Consider the following 22,178-nt stretch of genomic DNA (forward strand, 5'->3'; position numbering starts at 1 on the left):
GGATCTTATTTAGGTGGCATCCTCCCCACTCTCTTATGGAGAAGCCTCTTGTGTCTTGAATCACTATTAATATATATCTCATTAATAGCCAGAGATAGATCCTTTAAACTGGAAAAACTTCTAAATTGGTATATTTTTAGAGAGCTCTCATTATAAACAACTGTTTTTTGGTACCTATAAAAAAAAATCAAATGTGAAAATATAAATATATATGTATCTCTAATGGTTAACGTAAGAACTCCCTTAGTTTAAATCAAACAAGAAAAACTGGTTTGGCAAGCCTTATAGTGTTCTTAGCTTCCCCTCGATGGGTCTTACAGATGCTAATAAAAACATTAAATTATGTTGATTAACAGGAAAGAAAAAACTGTAGAGAAAGTCTAGAGACTTTTTCCAACAAGGTAGACATTTAAAAGGTACTTATGCCAAATGGATAAAGAAATCTTTAGATGGTTATTTTAAATGAGATGAATAAAATGGACATTTATGGGATTAAAACACAAGGTTTTGATATTATACTACCTAAGGTTAAATTAGCTAAAAGGGACCCCCTGCTTGTCCCCAACATTAAAGGCCAAACAAGTCTGCTCTATTTACCCCAGTTTAAATTATATAAGGGGCTGGAAAATTACACTGATATACTTGATCAACAATTACTTGGGGCAACAGTTAGGCCAATTAATCAAGATTGACAAAAGGGCCTGAGGCTCAACCCCTCTCTTGGGATCCCAGAGCCTTTTATATAAAAATAGAGTAAATGGACAGGGAAACAAAAGAAAGAAAAATTTCTAGGATACCTCCTGTAAGATCAAAACTTGTTGTTTGGGTCCTATCCTAATGAAAACTAAAGTTAAGGGTATAAAAGTTGATAGGATTGAGATAAAGTTTGTAAGAATTTATAGATGGGCTTTATATAAGATGGTTACATCTCTTTTTTTAAATCTTTAATTTATTTTTTATTGAAGTATAGTTGAATTACAATGTTAATTACTACTGTACAGCAAAGTGACTCAGACACAAACACACACATATATATATATACATACATACACACACACATTCTTTTTCATATTCTTTTCCATTATGGTTTATCACAGGATAATGAAAATAGTTCCCTGTGCTATACAGTAGGATCTTGTTGTTTATCCATTCTATATATACCAGTTTACATCTGCTAATCCCAAACTCCCGATCCAACCCTCTCCCACCCCACTCCCCCTTGGCAACCACCAGTCCATTCTCTATGTCCCTGATTCTGTTTCATAGATAGGCTCATTTTTGTCATACTTTTTAGATTCCACATATAAGTGTTATCATATGGTATTTGTCTTTCTCTTTCTGATTTACTTAGTATGATAATCTCTAGTTGCATCCATGTTGCTGCAAAAGACATTATTTTGTTCTTTTTTATGGCTGAGTAGTATTCCATTGTATATATGTACCGCATCTTCTTTATCCATTCATCTGTTGATGGACATTTAGGTTGTTTCCATGTCTTGGCTATTGTGAATAGTGCTGCTGTGAACATAGGGGTGCATGTAATATCTTTTTGAATTATAGTTTTGTCTAGATATATGCCCAGGAGTGAGATTGCTGGATCATATGGTAATTCTATTTTTACTTTTCTGAGGAACCTCCATACTGTTTTCCACAGTGGCTGCACCAACTTACATTCCCACCAGCAGTGTAGGAGGCTTCTCTGTTCGTCACACCCTCTCCGGCACTGTTTTTTTTTTTTTTTTTTTTTGGTATGCTCCATGTGGCTTATAGGATCTTAGTTCCCCAACCAGGGACTGAACTCTGGGCCCTCGGCAGTGAGAGCTTGGAGTCCTAACTCCTAATTCCCAAGGACTGCCAGGGAATTCCTATACTGGCTTTTAATCTTTGTTTTCCAGAAAAATCTTACCTCATGCTATGACCTACAACAAGTTGATAAAATGTTTTATCTTTGTTTACAACAGTATACTTTTTTCCTCTCTACCTTATCATTCCAAAATTTGGCTTCTCCAGCTGGCTCTCCTGTGGACTTGATGGTTTATTGCAACCGGATTACAACTAGTTATACTAATCATTGTTTTGTTCTTTGCTTGTCTGTCTCTCTGCTGCACTGTGACTTTATTAATGTTACTGGCTCTATTACTTATATCCTGTCTGTTTTATAAGATCGTTGTCTCTTACCCAATGTGTAAACAGGCCTCTAACAAAATTGATGATGGCTAAACTCTACATAGAATAATTGCAATAGTGTAATTCTAGATATGGGAAGAAGCAACAAAGGAAAACATTTTCTGGATCATAATAGACTAGTAAGACAGATCCAGAGAATTTTAAAGTGTCAACAGGGCCAGACCCAAAATTAGCACCTTGAGTGGCATATAAACAGAATCTTTGCCTGAGCTAGGAATAAGCTTCCTAGCAATGTGGGACAAAAAAATTGGTCATGAAATGTCTCCCAAACCTTGGTCAAATTTATGACTGTGAAGGAGAAACGTTGCCTGCCATATCAGTAAACAAAGGATGTTGCAGCTATCAAGCCAACATATTACAGCCGCCCTTGACGGTGAGCCCAGAGGGAACTCAGGATGGAAACAGAATGTGGGTCAACAAGCAGTCAGCTGCTGCAGCCACTCCCCCAAGGGTGCACGCTGAGGAGACTCAGGATGAGAAAGCACAGGATACTGGCCCCAGAGAGCTGAGGAGCACATCAAAGGAATGATTTCAGTGAGCCCAGACTTTGCATCTTCCCACACGTAGAAAAGCACGAATTTCATTAATTTGAGATGTCTGGTTTTCTTTAATTAACAATAATCTTTCGATGTTCCGACTACGTGGTCTTTGATGCCCAAACTCCTATATATCCTGGCTCCCCGCTCGCCTCTTTGGAGCAGTCCCTCAGAGTTATCTGAGAGTCTTGTCTCCTGGGCTTGAAGTCCTCAGAAAATCCACCAACTAAAACATAACTCTCAACTTCTAAGTTGTGCATTTTTTTCAATTGACAATGGTTTATTACAGGATATTGAATATAGTTCCTTGTGCTATACAGTAGAACCTCATTGTTTGGCCATTCTGTATATGATAGCTTGCCTCTGCTAATCCCCAACTCCCAGTCCATCCTTCTTCCACCCCTCTCCCTCCTGGCAACCACGAGTCAGTTCTCTATGCCTGTGAGTCTATTTCTGTTTTCTAGATAGGTTCATTTGTATCATATTTTAGATTCCTCATATGCAATACTGTGGTATTTGTCTTTCTTTTTCTGATTTACTTCACTTAGTATGATCATCTCTAGTTGCTTCCATGTTACTGCAAATGACATTATTTCATTCTTTTTTATGGCTGAGTAGTATTCCATAATACTACTATATTCAACATACCACATCTTCTTTATCCATTCATCTGTTGATGGACATTTAGGCTGTTTCCATGTCTTGGCTGTTGTGAATAGTGCTGCTGGGAACATAGGGGTGCATGCATCTTTTTGAATTATAGTTTTGTTTGGATATATGCCCAGGAGTGGGATTGCTGGATCATATGGTAGTTCTATTTTTAGTTTTCTGAGGAACCTCCATACTGTTTTCCATAGTGGCTGCACCAACTTACATTCCCACCAACAGTGTAGGAGGGTTTCCTTTGCTCCACATGCTCTCCAGCATTTGTTATTTGTAGAATTTTTAATGATGGCCATTCTGACCAGAGCGAGGTGGTACCTCATTGTAGTTTTGATTTGCATTTCTCTAATAATTAATGATATTGAACATCTTTTTGTGTGCCTATTGACTGTATATCTTCTTTGGAGAAATGTCTATTTAGGTCTTCTGTCCATTTTTTGATTGAATGGTGGTTGTTTTTTTTTTTGTTATTGAGTTGTATGAGCTGTTTGTATATTTTGGAAATTAAGCCCTTGTCAGTTGTATCATTCAAAATATTTTCCCCAAGTTCATAGGTTCTCTTTTTGTTTATGGCTTCCTTTGCTGTGCAAAAGCTTATAAGTTTGATTATGTCCCATTTGTTTATTTTCAGTTTTATTTCTATTGCCTTTGGAGACCTAAGAAAACATTGCTACAATTTATGTCAGAATGTTTTGCCTATGTTCTCTTCTAGGAGTTTTATGGTGTCATGTCTTATGTTTAAGTGTTTAAGCCATTTTGAGTTTATTTTTGTGTATGGTAAGAGGTGTGTTCTAACTTCATTGGTTTTCATGCAGCTATCCAACTTTCCCAACACCACTTGCTGAAGAGACTCTCTTTTCTCCACTGTATATTCTTGCCTCCTTTGTCAAAGATTAATTGACTATAGGTGTGTGGGTTTATTTCTGGGCTCACTATTCTGTTCCATTGACCCACATGTCTGTTTTTGTGCCAATACCACACTGTTTTCATTACTGTAGCTTTGTAGTATTGTCTGAAGTCTGGGAGGTTTGTGCCTCCTGCTTTGTTCTTTTCCCTCAGGATCACTTTGGCAATTCTGGGTCCTTTATGGGTTCCATATAGATTTTAGGATAATTTTTTCTAGTTCTGTGAAAAATGTCACAGCCCATTGTTCATTTTAATGCCTCCTTTTGGATGAATTAGCACATTTATCCAACACAACAACTAGGACTTACTTATTTCTAAAGTGTAGTTCAAACAAAAGACAGAAGCCACAATGGCTTTTATGGCCTAGACTTGTTATTGACATACCATCTCTTCTGCCATATTCTGTTGGTCACACAACCCTGATAGGATGCAGAAGGGGACCACACAAGGGTGTGAATACCCGGAGGTGAGGATCACTGAAGGCGTTCTTGGAAGCTGGCTACCACAAGTGTCTTAACATTATTATGAAAATAATTTACATTATGAATCTCCTGAGAGGGATTAGGGACTCCTAGGTGTCCATGGACCATACTTTGAGATCCACTGACCTTAATAATATAAGCTCTCATCAATCTACATGATATATGCTATTTTGAAGATTATTCTCAGATCTACCTCTTTTGCAGTTTCATGTGAGTTTGTCAGAAGTCACTTTAAAAATGAGTAAGCCAGAAGGGGCCAGAGAGACTCAATCTACCCAGTATTTTGCCTCTGATGATGCCAGAGTGAGGGGGCTGGAAGAACAGAGTAGTTGTTCTCTAGGACAGACCTCATAAACTAAAGTGTCACGTGGTCATTCATAGTATCTCATCAGGGCTTTTATATCTGTGGGTTCATCTTAAATTTTCTTTAAATATTCTTTTTTTGAAAAAATTGTTTTTTATTGAAGTAGAGTTGATTTACAATGTTGTGCCAATCTGCTGTGGACCAAAGTGATCAGTTATACACATAGAGACATGCTTTTTTTTTTTTTTAATATTCTTTTCCATTATGGTTTATCCCAGGATATTGAATATAAGTTACCTGTGATATACACACTAGGACCTTGTTGTTTATCCATCCTATATAAATATTTTCGATCTGAACCACCTTCTTGCCTAATACATTCCACAAACTACTTGTTATCAAGTAGTAACTTCTTTCGTTTGTCCTAATAGGCCTCCACTAAGTATCCCTGAGATGGGTTTGACATGCTAAGACGACTTGTCCAATACACCCACATACAACTCACCCAAACACTTCATGACTTTTGAGACACCACTCTTTGTTCCTTTTCAGAATCATACTTTTAATGTGTGATACAGTTGTGCTATGTCCCCTTGGTCACATCAGCCTCCTCCTCTGGATGGACGTCCTCCTACGCTGTGTCCTTCTCAAGACCTTGGCTAGCAGACCTTCTGCACAGAGAGCCAACATTCAGCTACACTGAAGTTTGTCCTGGGACAGGAAAATGGTGTCCCATTTTCCAGTTTGTCACAATAATGCCTAAAGTCCAGTTTGGAACATTGAGTTGTCTCTCCAGCTGCCTTCTTATAGCAGTCCACCCCCTCGCCTGGCCTTCTCCTGTCCCCTATTCCATGATGTTCTGGTGGGCCTGCCAATCACACTCCAGTCCCTTTAACCCAAGTGATGAGTCAAGGAACACTAAATATTCCTGTCGGGCCTGCCAGCGTCTGGAATTGTTTTCAGGGAAGTCACAGGAAGGCCCTTTTGCCTGGTCTCGAGTTACAGAACTGGAAGAGTGAGGCTGGAGCTGCCTGCAGCTGTAGTTCCTATTACTGCATTCAGGAGGTGAAAATGTAGTCAAACAAGACCAACAGAGCCAAGAATAAGACAAATACAGAGAAAGTTTGAGTCTCTGGATTCACTCCTGCCTGAGGCTAGTTCCAGCTCCTTTCTTCCCAGGGATGTGACTCAATACCAGCAAGTATGTTAGTTTTCCACTACTTATCAATGAAAGGAGCCGTCAGACAATTGACTCTTCGGGCCAAATTATATCGTGGGGAGTCTGCTTGCTGAAGGAGCATGTGTGGAGAGAAAGTAACAGAGGGCTGAGATGTGGTGAAGATCTAGAAAGGGGACTGAGAAGCTGCTGGCCAGAAAAGGTGGGCAGACCAAGGAAGAGCCTTTCATGGAAGCAGACAGTTGGGTGGTGGGGAAACACAACACATTTGGTGGGAGTGTAAACTGGTGCAATTTTTTGGGAAGACAATATTTTTTTAACGTTTGAAATGTTCCTGCTCTTTGAGCCAATAATTCTACTCAATGCTGCATTGTTTGTTGTGGTAAAAAGCTGGCAATAACATCAAACTGTTGCATCACCAATAGGGGGGTGGTTAAGTAAATTATGGAAACATGTCCAAGTTCTATTGTTAACAGGGAAAAAAAGCATGTAAACCTGTCTAAAGCATTTGTTTAGAGATGTGTTTTGTATGCGCAAAGCGAAAAGCTTGGAGGGTCATACGTTGGATAGTTAGGTGATCTCTGTGGGGAGGTGACTTTAATTACAGAGAACTTTCACTTTCTATGTTTGTAAAAGCCCAGAATATTTAAAGAGATTAATTTCTGTTATTTTTGCTGCTGTAAGAAAGTGACATGATGGTTCACTGCTTTCACAATTAGTGTCAGTTTTCTGAGTTCTAGGATCTCTGGTCTGGAGAGGTTCATTGCTTAATTTAATTCATTCATTTATCTACTCATTTGTTTGCTCAAACCATGTGTTTGCTCAAACTAGTTGGCTGAGTGCCAACTAGTTGGGCACTCTTCTAAGTGTTGGGCATGTAACAGCAAGACAGAATCCTTACCCTCGTGGACTTTATACAATTGATTGTGAAAACAAATATCAGATGGTGATGAGTGTTTGGAGAAGCACAGAGGAAAAGAGCATGGGATAGACTGCTGGGGTTGGAGACCGTAGGATCCTATTACATATAAAGTGGTTAGAGAAAGCCTCCCTGAGAGGGCAACAGGAAGACCTAAAGGAAGGAAGGACGCCATGCAGCTCTGGGGGCAGGGTCTTTCAGGCCTAGGGGACAGCACAGTAAGACCCTAAAGCTGAAGCGTGCTTGATGAGTGTGAGGCCGGAAGGACTGTGTGGCGGCAAGGAACAATGAGAAAGGCAGAGGTGAGAGAGGAGGCAGGGCAGTGTCCTTTGGACTCGAGGCCATTGCACCACTCCGAGGGAGAGGAGTAGCCGCTCAAGGGATCACTCTGGTTGCTCTGTTCAGACTAAGGTAGAGGGGGCAAGGGTGGAAGCAGGGAGACCAGTTGGAAAGTGACTGCAATGACCCAGGTGAGAAAATGGCTTGGACTGTGGGGATAGAAGTGGTTGGGTTCTAAAGGTATTTTGAAGGTAGAGCTGATGGATTTGTTGGACGGGATGGAAGGAAGAAGTAGTGCTTGTGACTCAGGGCCCAGTATCAAGGCTGTCAGACCCCTGGAAGATGACCCTTCTCCCAGGACTGTTGAAGGCTTAAGCAAAGGAGATTCCACCGAGTCACCCCAAAGGGGTAGCAGTGCGAATGGGTGCTTTGAGTTGAAGGGCGAAGGACAGCATCAGAAGAGGCAGGGTGGGAGTTTTGGGGTTTTCTACTATGGGACAGACCCATGCTGCTGTAGCATGCCCCACCCCAAATGGAGATGCCAGGGGAGGCTGGATGCCTAGTGCCCCAGCCTTGACACACTTGGTTTGGGAGTGAACACAAGGACAGACTGCATTTTCACCCACTGTGGACTCGTAGCCAGATTTAACTTGTTTAGAAAAACTAAGTGCTGTCTCATTTTCTGTACCCATGTCTTGTGTAGTAAATCGAGACCCATTATACATATTTTATAATGGTCACTTTTGCTTTTAAAGACATGTGCATTATTCTTGTAATCAGAACAAATACAAACATTTTAGAAAGAATGGTGAAATGGTCAACATTAATCAATTCGGAGTGTCACGGAGTTAGCCTATTGAGAATAGAGTAAGCAGTGCCCTCAAGGAGTGAGGGGGGAAGCCAGATGTAAGTAAGAATGGAAAAGGAGAGTGTGCACCACTGAAGAGGTGAATATAAGTCTCATTTGAGAAACTTGAAAGGGTAGGAAACAATGAATGGTAAGAACATATGCCACACAATTCTGAATGAAGTTTATTAAATACCATGTACAGCCAATGTAGTAATTCAACATCTATTTGTCAGATCGATCCACTGCATAAAGGAAAATAGATGAACAAAAAAATCTGTGTCTGCATAGCACATGCGCTTGGTGTATGATTTAGATGGCAATACTTTAATTGGTTATATATAATGTCAGTCATTTTTCTTTCAGAATATATTTTTTGTAGTAACCTATTCTAGCAATAGGCCTTAATACTACTGCAGATAAACAGGACTGCAAAAAAAAAAAAAAAATCAAAAAATAAGAAAAACCACTATAATTGAGATAACAGTTACCTTCTCTCCCAGAAAGAATGATTATTTAAAATTATAACACTTTACAAGGGCTATTTTTGGGCTAAAAATCGGCAGGTAAGTTATTTTGGAATTCCTTCATTTAAATATGCAAAAAAACTTCATGACTTCCTTATTTTACTCCCCCTTCGGTTCAAATTTTTAAAATTATTTTTCTATACAAAGTAGGTACATGGACTATACAAAGTTAAGTATACATATTTACAGTCTCACTTCTTAAGCATGTGATTTTTTTTCTCTTACTGATCCCAGAAAGACTGCAGAAGTTCAGTAGTGTGGGGCTTGCCTTTACCCAGAAGCATGGCTAATCTATTCAAAATGTGTTGCAGGGCATGCCGCCAGTTAGTTGCACTTGCGATTAATAAACCTGTATAAATATCTCAGCATAAAAATAGGTATTTTGTATTACTAAATGTCTGAAGACAAAGGGGCAATTGGAACCCTTTGTTCCTTGTTGTGTCATATGTAGGAAGCTGAAGTTTGATGCAGATTTTAACAGATGAGTTTATTAAAGATGGGCAAAATCCCAGGCATACCTGGGATTCTGGAGATATACAAAGTCGTGAGGCTGGCATCATATGCAAATGTGACTTTACAAATTGGTTTATTTTCTAGCTGTATTTAAAGAGGTGTTCAAACTTACCTACTTAATCAATAAGCACCCCTCAGAAAACAGATAAGATCGTGTTATGAATGGTTTGCATCTAAGAAAGACCAGGAAACACATTAGCCAATATACATTCCAAAATGGGTGATGCTGCTGTGTGAAATGCATGTGGATATGCACTTGAGCTATACTCGGAGCGGGGAGGAGAGACAGGAACAGAGTGCCCTTGGATGGCGAGGTGGACCTTCCAAAGCACGGAGTCTTTCTTAGGGAATATCAATAAGTCCCTTTCTACCCAGGAAGCTCATCCACCCTCACCTATAGCCCCAGCCCCACCTCCACCATTAGTTCCACAGCCTTTCCCCCTTGGGATTAAGGCTCTGCTCTGTTCTAGTTAAAAACCAGTGTTTCTGTGAAGAAATAACACCTTCCTCTTATCAGTCATTTATACTTTACTGTGAAGGAGTCAGTGGCAGTTGCTTTCCTGAGAGCATGCTTTGAAGGACAGGGAGGGAGGGTACTGTGGCTCTCTGACGGGGGTGGGCAGCTGCTGGGGGTCCTAAGATGCATAGTGGAGGGAGAAGCTGAGGCACTGAAGACAAAAACTCTGTGTGCTTATAAAGACTCTGGGACATGGGTCCTAGGCCAATTCTGAGCTATATGCAAAGAGTCAGGGTTCCTGTACACACCCTATCAACCTGGAACTGCTACTCCTATTTGTGACCTTGGATGTGTATTTGTGGGCAGGATGAGAGTTTGAAGACCCTGGAAACAGTTCCAAGTATTTCCAGCCATAAACCACCTTCAGACAAAGGTTCTTCCAGCATCCTAGTTGTTCAAGGTGAGCTAATGGAGACAGAAATATGACAATGCTCTTTCTAGGGTCCCTTCAGGGAAAATTCATCTCTTCCTCTCTCACACCCTTCTTAGCACTTATCACAGTCTCTCTTGATTCAGTATTTTTGTGTGTCTGTCTCTCCAACCACCTCTGAGTTCCCAGCAGGCAGGGGATGAGTCATTTCTATCTTTATCTCTCCAAGGTGTCTAACAGAGTGGCCGGTAAGCATCCTTGAATTGGATAAAGTTGTGATGGAACACCCCAGGCATCCCAGGAGCCTCAGTCCCCAACAAAAGACTGGCCTCCTGGGAGTGGCAGAATCACGGCTTCGCTCTTAGGGCCACTGTATCTGCACCTTCTATTCTAAAGAGAAGCCTCACAGGGTGAGTCAGGATTCATAACCTACATAATTCCTATTCCTACATTTGGGGTAGTCCTTGGACTCCTATGGCCAATGAAAATGGAGCCACAGTGAACCTCTTCTAAGGCTTGGAGCGTGGCTTGCTCATCAGTGGCCCCTGGCGTCCAGTGTACAGTCACTGAACACCATCCTTGGTTCTCTGTGAGAATAGGCCTATCAACCCCAAACTGTCCTGGCCCAAAACAACCCAGAAAAGAAAGAGCAGCAATGGCATTCTGCACTGCCCTGAAGGTGACCGTTCATAACAGCCAGTGATACGGGGAAGGGGCCGCTGCAAGGGCCCTCAGGCTACAGTCACCTGGAAATACAAATTTAACTATCTGCCTGGCCACCCTGCTCCAGGGGCAAACCTTGTGTGCTTTTGTGGCTGAACACCGGGGGCGTCTGTGGCAAAGCTGCATGCAGGCTGAATGCACTGGGCGCCTACTTTGACCTCCATTTCCCCACCTACCTCCAGTGAGGGACTGGGCCTTGGGTAGTTTGGGGTCTCCACTACTGTTTAGGGAGCGCCTTGGCAGCCCTGACGGGTCTCTCACAGCACTAGGGGACTGGCAGGCTCCGGGGCGACTGGGGGAGTCTGTGTGGAGCCTTGGAGGGTGGCTGGGGGTCTGCCTGTTGCTCCGAGGGCTCCTGCAGGCTAAATGACCTTTTGAGCCAAAGCCGGTCAAGCGTGAAGCAGCAAGAAGCATTTCTGGCCTAACTGCTCCTGGACCATGCTGCAGGTCAGATTACTCAAGGTGGGGCGGGGGTGGGGTGGCAGGGAGGGCAGGGCTGGAGTGGCTCCCAGAAGCAGCTAAGTAAATACCAACTTGCCTCATTCCTTTTTCTGCGGGGTTCAGCCCTGATACACGCAGTAAGCTTAGACAGTAAGTAAATGCAACACTTCTCTGTCCTCTCTTTTTCTTCTTTCTTTATCCACTGCATTAGTTTTCCTACTGACTCAATGTTTAAATAAAGAGACAAATTCATGAATTATGCTTCATCCTCCAATAAAAATCATCTCTGTGGTTTTCAGTCTTCTTATAGATACAAAGGCTTTACATAGTTGCCTGGGAAAGTACCAAACTGCCTTGTCCTTCTTGAAGTACCTATAAAAAAAAAAATACACACAATGAGAAGACTCACCCATTTGAGTTCAGAGAGAGTCCTTGGTAACAATCCTGCAGCTTGTAGAAGGGCATTTGGTTTCCAAATCACTTTCCCCTATCTTATCTCATTTAGGCTGCAGAATAATGCTGGGTGATAAGCAAGGCGGGCATTTCTAACACTCCCATTTTTTTCACAGGAAACCCAAGCTCAGAGAGACAGACTTTGAATCCAGGTCTCTGACTCCCAGCCTATTGCTCTTTCCAGTACTTCTCCTTTATGGAAGAATGAACAGTTACCAACACAGCAAGGTACTGGGGATTTAGAATTTCTAAACTGTGGGATTTCTAAAGTCCACTGGCTATGACTGCACAGCAAAAGGAAATCTCCCTCCTGAGTCTAGGGCCCAGATTGACTCCCTGTCTTCACTGCCAACCTTGTCAGGGTTCCCTCTGAGCCAGGAAAATTGAGCTACCAGGGAACAAGCCCTTCCTGGGCTGCTCCACATCCAGCATTGCTGGATCCCTAATCTAGCAATAGTTCCTTCCCTTGGGATCTCTCTCTAAAGCTGGGAGATAGGGGTGGAGTGGCAGATAGATGTTGTGTCATTATTACCCTCTCATTAGCCAACATCACAATGTGATCATTGCATCCTTTCCCCGATCGATCGGCTTGGATAGGGCTTCAGAATCCTGCTGAACACACTTCAAGCAGCCACTATCAGTGGGTTGGAGTTGTTGCCCAAAGTAAAACTTCTAGGCTAGAAGAATGTGTCAAAGCTAAGGCCATCTAAAACAGCTAGCTGAAACCCCAGGGGGATGGTCAAGGAGGCTGCAGAGAACTGAGATGGTAAAACCCGGAGATGTGATGTGCTCCTATGGGTGGTGAGCACCTTTCCTGACGGATGAGAAAAATGAGCTCTCCTGGGTTATTTTCTTCATAGCCTGAACACAAGGCCACTTTTCTAAGTGTTTGAGGAGTTAAGGAATCTAAAATATTTCCTTTATCTAGCTGCCGGGTGGATGCCCCTCACCCCATCCCAAGTTCTCATAAAAATGTAAACACTCCTGGAAGAGTTTAACAAATCCCTACTAGCCTGCACTCTAATAGGACAGCCACGTGTGGCTCCTGAGCCCTTGAAACATGTCTGAACCGAGCGATGCTGTGACTGTAAAATACATATTGGATTTCAAAAACTTATGTACAAAAAGAAGAATGTAGGGGCTTCCCTGGTGGCGCAGTGGTTGAGAGTCCGCCTGCCGATGCAGGGGACACGGGTTCGTGCCCCGGTCTGGGAAGATCCCACATGCCGCGGAGCGGCTGGGCCCGTGAGCCATGGCCGCTGAGCCTGCGCGTCCGGAGCCTGTCCTCCGCAACGGGAGAGGCCACAACAGTGAGAGGCCCGCGTAACGCATAAAAAAAAAAAAAAAAAAAAAAAAAAAGAAGAATGTAAAATATGTCCCTAGCAATTTTTCATACTGATATGTTCAAATGATAATATCTTAAATGCACTGGGCTTAATATATTAAAATTAATTTCACTGGTTTCTTTGTACTTTTTTCAATGTGGCTTTCAGAAAATTTTAAATTTCATACATAGCTTGCATTATGGTTTTTTTTTTTTGCAGTACGCGGGCCTCTCCCGTTGCAGAGCACAGGCTCCGGACGCGCAGGCTCAGCGGACATGGCTCATAGGCCCAGCCGCTCCGCGGCATGTGGGATCTTCCCGGACCGGGGCACGAACCCGTGTCCCCTGCATCGGCAGGCGGACTCTCAACCACCGTGCCACCAGGGAAGCCCCATTATGGTTTTTCTTTGGCTGTGCTGTGAGGCTTGCAGGATCTTAGTTCCTGACCAGGGATTGAACCCGGGCCCTCAGCAGTGAAAGCACAGAGTCCTAACCACTGGACTGCCAGGGAATTCCTTGCATTATGTTTCTATTGGACTTGCACTGCACTAGAATGTTGCTGACTTTCAGACCTGGTTTCCTTCTGAATAGAACCTCAACGTGGTGAGGACCACAAAACTTCTGTGGGCCCTGGGAGGAGGATGGGGTAGTTTTCTAGGAGGCTGGTGAGGCCAAGGCAAATCTTTCTGGCTTCCCATTTGTGCTGAAGCCTTGTTCTCACGGCCCCAGTCCTGACATTATTTCGATTTAGCAAAGCTTTTCTAGGGAGATAGGAAAGAGTTGGTCTTTGGAAAGAAGATAAAGGTAAAGCCAGTTGTTTAAGGGGTAAACTGACACAAAGAGTGTCAGTGGTTCCCAGGATCATATTTGTGCCTGAGCCAGAAAGAACAGAGGCTCAGGGAGAGACGAGCCTAAGTTCATATACTGGCCCTACCATTTGCTACCTGGGTGGTGACCTTGGGGCTAGTTACTTAACCTCTTTGGGCCTCAGTTGTTTAATCTGTGGAAAGAGGATAATTCTTGTCTTACAGGCTGTTTGTTGAGAGAACGTCAGTAAGAAAGTATATCAAGCATCTGTTTTGTTACAGAATCTCAAATTCTGATCTTTCTCTCCCCCATCCTATGAAAGTGACTCCTTTAATTAAGCAGGTTGCTTTGAGGAAAGTTATTAGAAGCCTGGAGTAAAGGAGGTCTTTGGAATGTCTACACATATGCTTGAGCTTCATGGCAGAAAGCTAGGCTCAAGTGTTCTTGTGGTGTTCCACAGGCGTTTTAAAAATTAAAATTTCCGAATGTAGGACGGACAGATGTGCAATAGAAATACAGAGGGAATTCCCTGGCGGTCCAGTGGTTAGGACTCAGCGCTTTCACTGCTGGGACCTTGGTTCCATCCCTGGTCAGGGAACTAAGATCCTGCAAGCTACATGGCACAGACAAAAAAAAAAAAAAGAAATACAAACAGAACTCAATGGATGAAGCTGGCAACTGCCCTTCCATGCAGTAGATGTTGGCATATTTGGTTGTCAGGTTCAATGTTATTATCATCCACACTGCCCTGAGAGCAAACATAAACTGGGTGGCTCATCGTTCCTAATGGTGGTATAGGAACTGAGAAGGCCCTTCTCTGTGTAGAGAATAGTGCTCTCTTCGTGACTCATCACGCCTAGTTCTTCCTTCAATACACAACTGGTAAGAAAAGTACGATGTCACTTACCAACAAACCATCCATCGTCACACTTTTCCATGACATCAACAATATCTCCATCTCGGAGTTCCAGTTCGTCATCGTTCTGTGGTATATAGCTATACAATGCTTGGTAGCTAAATCTGTGAGAGAAACAAACAGTGACTCAAACACTGATGGAATTAAATAATGAGTTTTAAAAACCATTTCAGCTGAATCAACATTTGGGTAGTGTTTCCTACTCATCAGTGGGGATAAAAGTATTTTATTGGCTATTTCTCTAATAATTTGGGGAGATCCATGTGATAAGCAGATTAAGATTCACAGGGATGGGGAACTTCTGAGAAGCAAGTCCTGATCAGTCCTTTTATTCAGTTTCATTTGGTTACCACAGCCAAGCTTTTTTGTCTAGACGCTCCCCCTTTAAAGTTAATCTAGTCCTTTTCTTAATATAGGGTAATACATGTAGATTCAAGGTAATCAGAAGTTACTTAGGTCCAGAGACAGACATTATATTCTGGTCACATACACTGGAGAACATGAGGCAACTGTCGTGTGTATATATAATTTTTTAAAGTACATCTCAATTGCCTCACTGTTTAGCAAAAGTACCTTGAGTTTCTTTACGTGCCAACACACATTTCATTAATTGCTTTTAAACGTGGATGCCACTTTTCTGAAACCCTTGAAAGCATTTCTATCCCAGTGATGTTTGGGGTTAAGATTTTTATTTGCTAGTTAGTTGGCCTAAGGCAATTTGGTCTGTTCTGACAACAGGCTCTGGAAAAAGCTGGACTACTTGTGAAATCTGATACCTGTTTTGGCAACAAATAAACGCTTGTTTTCATTTATTCTTTCAATAGATATTTAAGAAGCACCTCCTATGCACCAGGTCACAGTTCTGTTTACTTGCTACTTTGAAACACAACACTAGCAGGTAAAACTTTGCAAAACTTTGCAAACCAACCCATCATCTACCATTTTCAGTGGATGTCAGTGAATTCCAGCATGTGGGCAAGAGAGACTAGAAACAAGTGCGTGCAGTCAGTTCCTAGAAACAAGAGGTTCTGCTCTCTGCTAAAACCAAAGGAGCAATTTAATTTTACATATTCAAATGTAGTGAAACTCTGGTAGATGTATCTGCCTGCCAGAAGGAAGATCTCTAATGAGGAATTAAGAGTTGCAGATGGATTTCCAGTTGGTAAATGAATACATTTTGCTGTTTCTGTATTTGCCTGCTGTCTCTTACCCAACCTGGACTCGTTACGATGCCTTAGGCCCTTTACTGCCGCCGTGGCTGCTTTGCCAGTCTCAGCTCTGGGAGATTACTCCTGTTATCTGCCTCACTGTCTCACCCCAGACAGCGGAGACCGGCTGGAAACAGTCCTGCAGCCTTGCTGCTTGGGTGCCCGACTGGCTCTAATTTTGGAGGGGCTTCATGCTGTTCGGACACCGTTCCATAGAGTCCTTCCCCCGCCTCTGAGCAGAGCTTTAATTTTCCTCCCCTCCTGCCCCTACTGCCATGTGTAAGGAAGGGTCCCTGCTCCTGGCCAGGCTAAACTCCCTTCCCTGGGCTATTTCCTCGACTTAACGTCTTCTCTCTCACATGTTTCGATGCTGTTAACTCCTTCTCAAGTATAGATGTGCTTAAGCCTCTGCATCCTAAGAACAACTCCCCTGTCTCTGCTACTCCCTGAACCTACAGCCTCCCTGTCGCCCGCTCCGCCCACTCACCATCAGCCCTCTGTAACACAGGGTCTGCCTGCAGCCGCGCTGTCATTGCAGAGGTCACCAACGATTGCTCCAGGTGCCACCTGGAGGACATTTCTCATTTCCTACCCTCCTCGCCTCTCTGAAGCAGGGGCACCACTGGCCACACACTGCTTGCTCTGTGGCACACAAGTGAGTGCTCCTAGACCCTCGCCTGTGTCTCCCGCTGTCTCCTTTGCTGGCTGCTACTCTGTTGCCTTAAAAGTTGGTTCCCCAAGGATCTATCCTCAGTTCTCTTCTCCCTTTCTCCCTATCTCCTCGGGGAATCTTATATTCTTATCTAATCTTATATTCTTCCATGCACCAGAGGCCCACTCTTTCCTAGCTCAGGCCCTCACCACTTTTTTGCTGTGTTCATATCTCCAAACCACTGTCTTTGTCCTTCGTCTCTGAAATCCACTCTCCACTCTGTTGACTGGTGTATCTCCCTAAAACGAAATCCAATTAATGCGTTCCTCTGTTTTTTCTGGCCACGCTGCGTGGCTTGCAGGATTTTAGTTTCCCGACTAGGGATTGAAGCCGGGGGGCCACAGCAGTGAAAGCGCTGAGTCCTAACCACTGGACCCACCAGGGAACTCCCAGTATGGTCCTGATTTTAAAAACCTTCAGTGGCTCCTGAGTGAATGCAGACTAAAATCCAAATTTATTTCAGTTGCATTCTGGATTCTACAGTCTGGTCCTAACCTGCTCCTTGAGCTTTGTCTCCATTCCCTCCATGAACGGCACACCGTGGCCACAGGCGTTTTTCGATGTTCTCCAAACACACTACCTACTCCGGGCCTTTGCACATTTGGTTTTCTCAGCTGAGAAGGCCTTTTACCTCCCTGCTCTAGCTCTCAAATCCGATTTGTCTTTCAATGCTTATTCCAGAACTCCCTTCCTCTGTGAATGGAGTTGACTCCTTTGTGCTTAGAACATAGATATCCAATACTTTTTTTTTTTTTAAATGAATGGAATGGATCAACCCTATTCATTCCTCTCCAGTCAGAATTAACACTCCTTCCTCTACACTATCACAGCACTAGGAATGAGACCAGTCAGCGCAGCTCCCAGTTGCCCTATATGGCAGTAAATTCTTTACCTCTCTCCCCCAAGAGTCCGTGACCTCCTTTATTTACCTGCCACCTATTTTCACGTGGGCTGATGGGAAACAGCCTTAACTAGAAACCCTCAGAGAAGCTTGGAGTGACTGGTTCGTCTCCCCCAAATGGCTGCCCCTCCCACAGTCAGTCAGGGACCCACTTCCTAAGCCCAACGGTCTACTGAGAACTCGAGAACTGAGGTTCGCCAAGTGTACTTACAAATCCTGGGAGGTTTGACTCCTGTCTGGGGTGACTCTTCGCTGCTGGGCTTGAGGTTGCTGAGAAATGATTAGAGATGATTTATTGTCAGAAGGGGATACCTTGTGATGAAAGTCAAGGGGATGAGAAACAGTGCTGCAGTAATGAACAGATTTTTCGGCAATGTTTATGATCTCATTGCAAACTGCTTCCTGTGGTGGCCCCGAGATATCCAGAAACCCCCATAAAACAGTCAACATGGGGACAAAAAAAAGGAAAGAGAGGAAGAGATGTAACATTCCAGACGAAGCACATAAGTCCAGGGAAACAACAGAGTTGAAGATCCAGGTTAAAAAAATAGATATTCCAGGAGTGGAGTGCAGGAGGAATCCAGGTGTAAGCATGGAAAAAACAGGTAAGATACAGAAGAATTTGGGATTTAGTATGAATATTTAAAAAAAAAAAAGGCAGCAGCATAAAAGCCTGTAATTAGTGAGTAACTGTTACAAATGGAATAATTTCAGGATAGAAATGCAAGTATGTATCCCCAATCATGCACTAATATATTAATTTAATCCCACATGTAGGCAGAGTAGAAATATGGTCTCTAAATTCCTCTGCTTTTTTTTTTTTTGAGGGGAGAGGGTGGCCTAACATCTCTCTCTACTACAATAGCCATATAATTCTTGTAAATAATGGCTCTGTGAGTTAACCAGGCATTACTCCAGTCTAGACTCTACAAATCAGTAAGAATTCTCTTTAGAAAAGCTACAGTCTTATTCAGCAGGCATCTTACCACATAGCTCTTTTCAGATTCTGTGAGATCAGGTCCTGCTCTCAATGAATGATGAGAAGGCTGTGATCACCAAGCAAATTATAAGGGAGACATTTTAGCAGATGTCACATTGGAAAGGATTCAAAATAAAAGTGTGAGCAAATACACATACCACACCATCACATTCAATGACACCGGATACTCGTGGCCTATGGCCACCGAGTTTCCAAGACAACACGGTGGGTGCAGAGGAGAAAATGCAATGTACAGAGTTAGAAGCAAGGTTCCAGGCAATGAAATGAGCAGCTGGGAACATGGCTGCAGTGAGGTGAGAATGAACAACACAGGGACCCCAGATTGGCAGGGAAGAGACACAGAAGGGCTACCTTAAGGAACAGTTATGTCCCTCTGTAACCACACATGTTGGTTCCCTTGCTCTCAGCTGGCAAGCATCTATGGAAGGGCTGCTGTACCAAAAGCCAGTTCCACTTATTCTGACTGGGAACCTCCTCTGGCAGAGCAGGCTCATGAAAGTATCAGGTATGCCATTTTCCCGTGCGTAACTCCTCGGTAATATGTGACGTATCAAGTGCGACTGTTCCCCAGGAAAAACGTGCACATGATACTCTCCAGCTAAGTATGCGATCGATGAGTTCTGATATCTCATGGGGCAGAGCTTGCTTCCAGAAACAGGATGGTGTGTCCTGACACAGTGGTAGAAATGAAACTATCACTCTTCACTCACCAGCTTAGGTCCCACATGCGGACATGGAAATAAGGTGCAGTCATGGCCAAGCGGATCTGTCTTTTAAGTAAGGATCCTATAGCACAGGCCAGGCCTTCACTGGAAGAATGTCTGGAATTATTTATCCCAGAGAGGATTCAAATCCAAGCTCTAAGAAGTCTCCCTAAATGAATATTTGAAGAGCCATCCTTGGAGAAACCCTCCAGGTAACGTGCAATAATAGTGATGAGTCACAGCAACTCCAGGGCCTTCCAGAAGAGCACTCAGATCTTTAGTGTGTGACCCACGTGTTTCACAGGAAGGCCCAGAGAGGGTGAGGGCCTCCCCTGAGGTCAGCCAGCAAGTTAGTGGTAGACCTGCCTCCTGGATTCACCTACTGTCCCGTTGGACCTTCTCTTTCATCCTCGGACCATTTCCCTCATTATTAAGTGTGCTCACTGACATTATTTTCAATGAGTCCCACAGAAACCCTGGAGACAGGCAGGACAGGGTTTATCATCCCATTTTCTTTTAAAGCCCAGGAAGCGGATGCTCAGAGGGGCTTAGTGCATTCCCCAATGTCACACAGCTAGCAAGAGGTAACACTGCCTCACCACACCATCCCTTCCTGTTCATCTCCGCTGTAAATCCTCATCCATTAGCACGGCCTGCAGGACCAGCTTTCATCCCAGCCATCACTTCTATATACTCTCATCCTTTTGGAAAACCTTTTCAAGTTCTCCAAACTGCAATCTCTTAAACCAGCGCCCTTGGACTCGGGTAGAAGAGACCAAACTGCAAGGGTTCTGCTCTTTAGAAGACATCTCAGGACCCGCAGGCCTTTGCCAGGTGACTGGGAGCTGACCTTGTGTGGCCCCACTCACTGCCCATCCAGCCTCTGGATCAAGGCTTCTGCATAACAAATTAGAGAGAAAATGATGACACTCCCAAGCATCTACTATATGGGCTTCTGTGTGGCAGCACTGAGTGGGTGATACCTACAGGCAGATTTTGACTTGATAGAAGGTGAAACTTTCTAAACATGAGAGCTGTCCAACGGAAGGGACTGCCTCGAGAGGAAGTGAGTGGTCAGTCCCAGCAGCTGTTCAAGCTGAGGCTGTGTTGACTTTTGCTAGATGGGATATTGTAGAACACTGCTGCTCAAACTCTAATGTATGTCAGAGTCACCTGGGATCCTGTTAAAAATGCAGATTCTCATCTGACACATCTGGGATGCATCCTAAGCCTGTTCATTTCTATTTGCTGGTGCCCATGCTGCTGGTCCACAGACCAACTCTGGGGAGCAAGGCTGAAGAGCACCTCAGTTACCCAACACTGAGATTCTTTAGCTACAGTGTGCCAAGACTGGTGGGTCTGGCTCACCTCGTGAAAATAAAAGTTCTCATAAAGAGAGAAAATATTTCCAAACTCCAGCTGGTGGCCTAACAACCTCAGGTCAAGTGCAGTACAAGGAGAGGATGCAGACAATTTATTGACATGACCTCCAGTTTACCAAAGCCCCATAGCATCTTTCGAATCAACTTTAATCCTAAAGGAGTGACTGCAATCAATCATCTAGCAAATATTTCACACTTAAATTTAAAAGAGGTTTGGTGAATCAGCTACATTAAGAACCACGATATTTTACTATCCCTTTTTTTTGGCTGAGCCGTGTGGCATGCAGGATCCTAGTTCCCCGACCAGGGATCAAACCCATGCCCCCTGCATTGGGAGCTCCGCGTCTTAACCACTGGACTACCAGGGAGGTCCCACTGTCCCTTTCTTTTGTAAAGCATCTTTTTTTTTTTTTTAAAGTCGCTTTCAAAGCACATATAGGGGGGCTTCCCTGGTGGCACAGGGGTTGAGAATCTGCCTGCTAATGCAGGGGACACGGGTTCGAGCCCTGGTCCGGAAGGATCCCACAGGCCGCGGAGCAACTAGGCCCGTGAGCCACAACTAGTGAGCCTGCGCGTCTGGAGCCTGTGCTCCGCAACAAGAGAGGCCACGATAGTGAGAGGCCCGCGCACCGCGATGAAGAGTGGCCCCCGCTTGCCACAACTAGAGAAAGCCCTCGCACAGAAACGAAGATCCAACACAGCAAAAATAAATTAATTAATTAATAAACTCCTACCTCCAACATCTTAAAAAAAAAAGCACATACAGGTCCATTACCTCACATGACTTTTATACTCACCCTTTGACTTGGGGAGGGCAGAAAAGGAAATTTTAAGGCTCGTGGAATTCTGAAGATTTTCACAAGGTGGCAAAGCCACTGAGTACTGACCCTCTCAGGTTCTAGTCGCCATACACCACCTCCCTCCTGGCTCATGACGGGATAGCTGGGGTAAGGATGATAGCAACACCCAGCTTCTGCCTCTCCTGAAAACAGGCACTGTAACTTTCCTTGAATACTTTTTCTTTGTGTAAAAGGTCCAGTGTGCAGTAATGGATATCATCCAATCGTTAACTCAAGGATCCGCAGTTCTGAAAAGGGATCCTGACCCAGCTAATACCCTCCTTGGACTCAGGTCATATGCAAACCCGAGGATGATCGTCACCGCAACCTTCACATCTAGACAAACTTAACATCTAGTACAAACTCAACTCATCCCTGAGAGTCACCTGGTTGCTTACTTAACGTCTGTGGAATAAATGAAGACAGCAAGAAAAATATTTATCCTGTTAGGTAAGATTCAGTTTCTCCCTATTTGAAATGCATTCCTTAGATGTAAGCCAAACATCTCATACAGCGGAAATGTAAACCAGTTTTTCTGGGG

At 43.6% G+C, this 22,178-nt stretch overlaps 1 protein-coding gene across 48 annotated transcripts in view; it reads right to left on the reverse strand.

Annotated features, from left to right (window-relative positions):
- Positions 1-8,462: 8,462 nt before the first annotated feature.
- The window catches only part of SORBS1 (sorbin and SH3 domain containing 1), a 242,855-nt gene continuing 229,139 nt past the window's right edge, over positions 8,463-22,178 (reverse strand). For 25 of the 48 annotated variants that reach the window (XM_032607716.1, XM_032607725.1, XM_032607707.1 and 22 more), the window contains 4 exons: positions 18,699-18,758; positions 17,924-17,982; positions 14,883-14,995; positions 8,463-11,763 (listed from right to left, as the gene is read on the reverse strand). In XM_032607716.1, coding sequence (XP_032463607.1) covers positions 11,696-11,763; positions 14,883-14,995; positions 17,924-17,982; positions 18,699-18,758 — 300 coding nt within the window. In that variant the 3' untranslated portion in view covers positions 8,463-11,695. The remainder of the gene's footprint in view (positions 11,764-14,882; positions 14,996-17,923; positions 17,983-18,698; positions 18,759-22,178) is intronic. The other 23 variants (XM_032607709.1, XM_032607726.1, XM_032607724.1 and 20 more) reach the window with 2 other exon arrangements.

This window comes from Phocoena sinus, chromosome 16 (assembly GCF_008692025.1).
Source record: "Phocoena sinus isolate mPhoSin1 chromosome 16, mPhoSin1.pri, whole genome shotgun sequence".
In the NCBI taxonomy this organism is placed as follows: Eukaryota; Metazoa; Chordata; class Mammalia; order Artiodactyla; family Phocoenidae; genus Phocoena; species Phocoena sinus.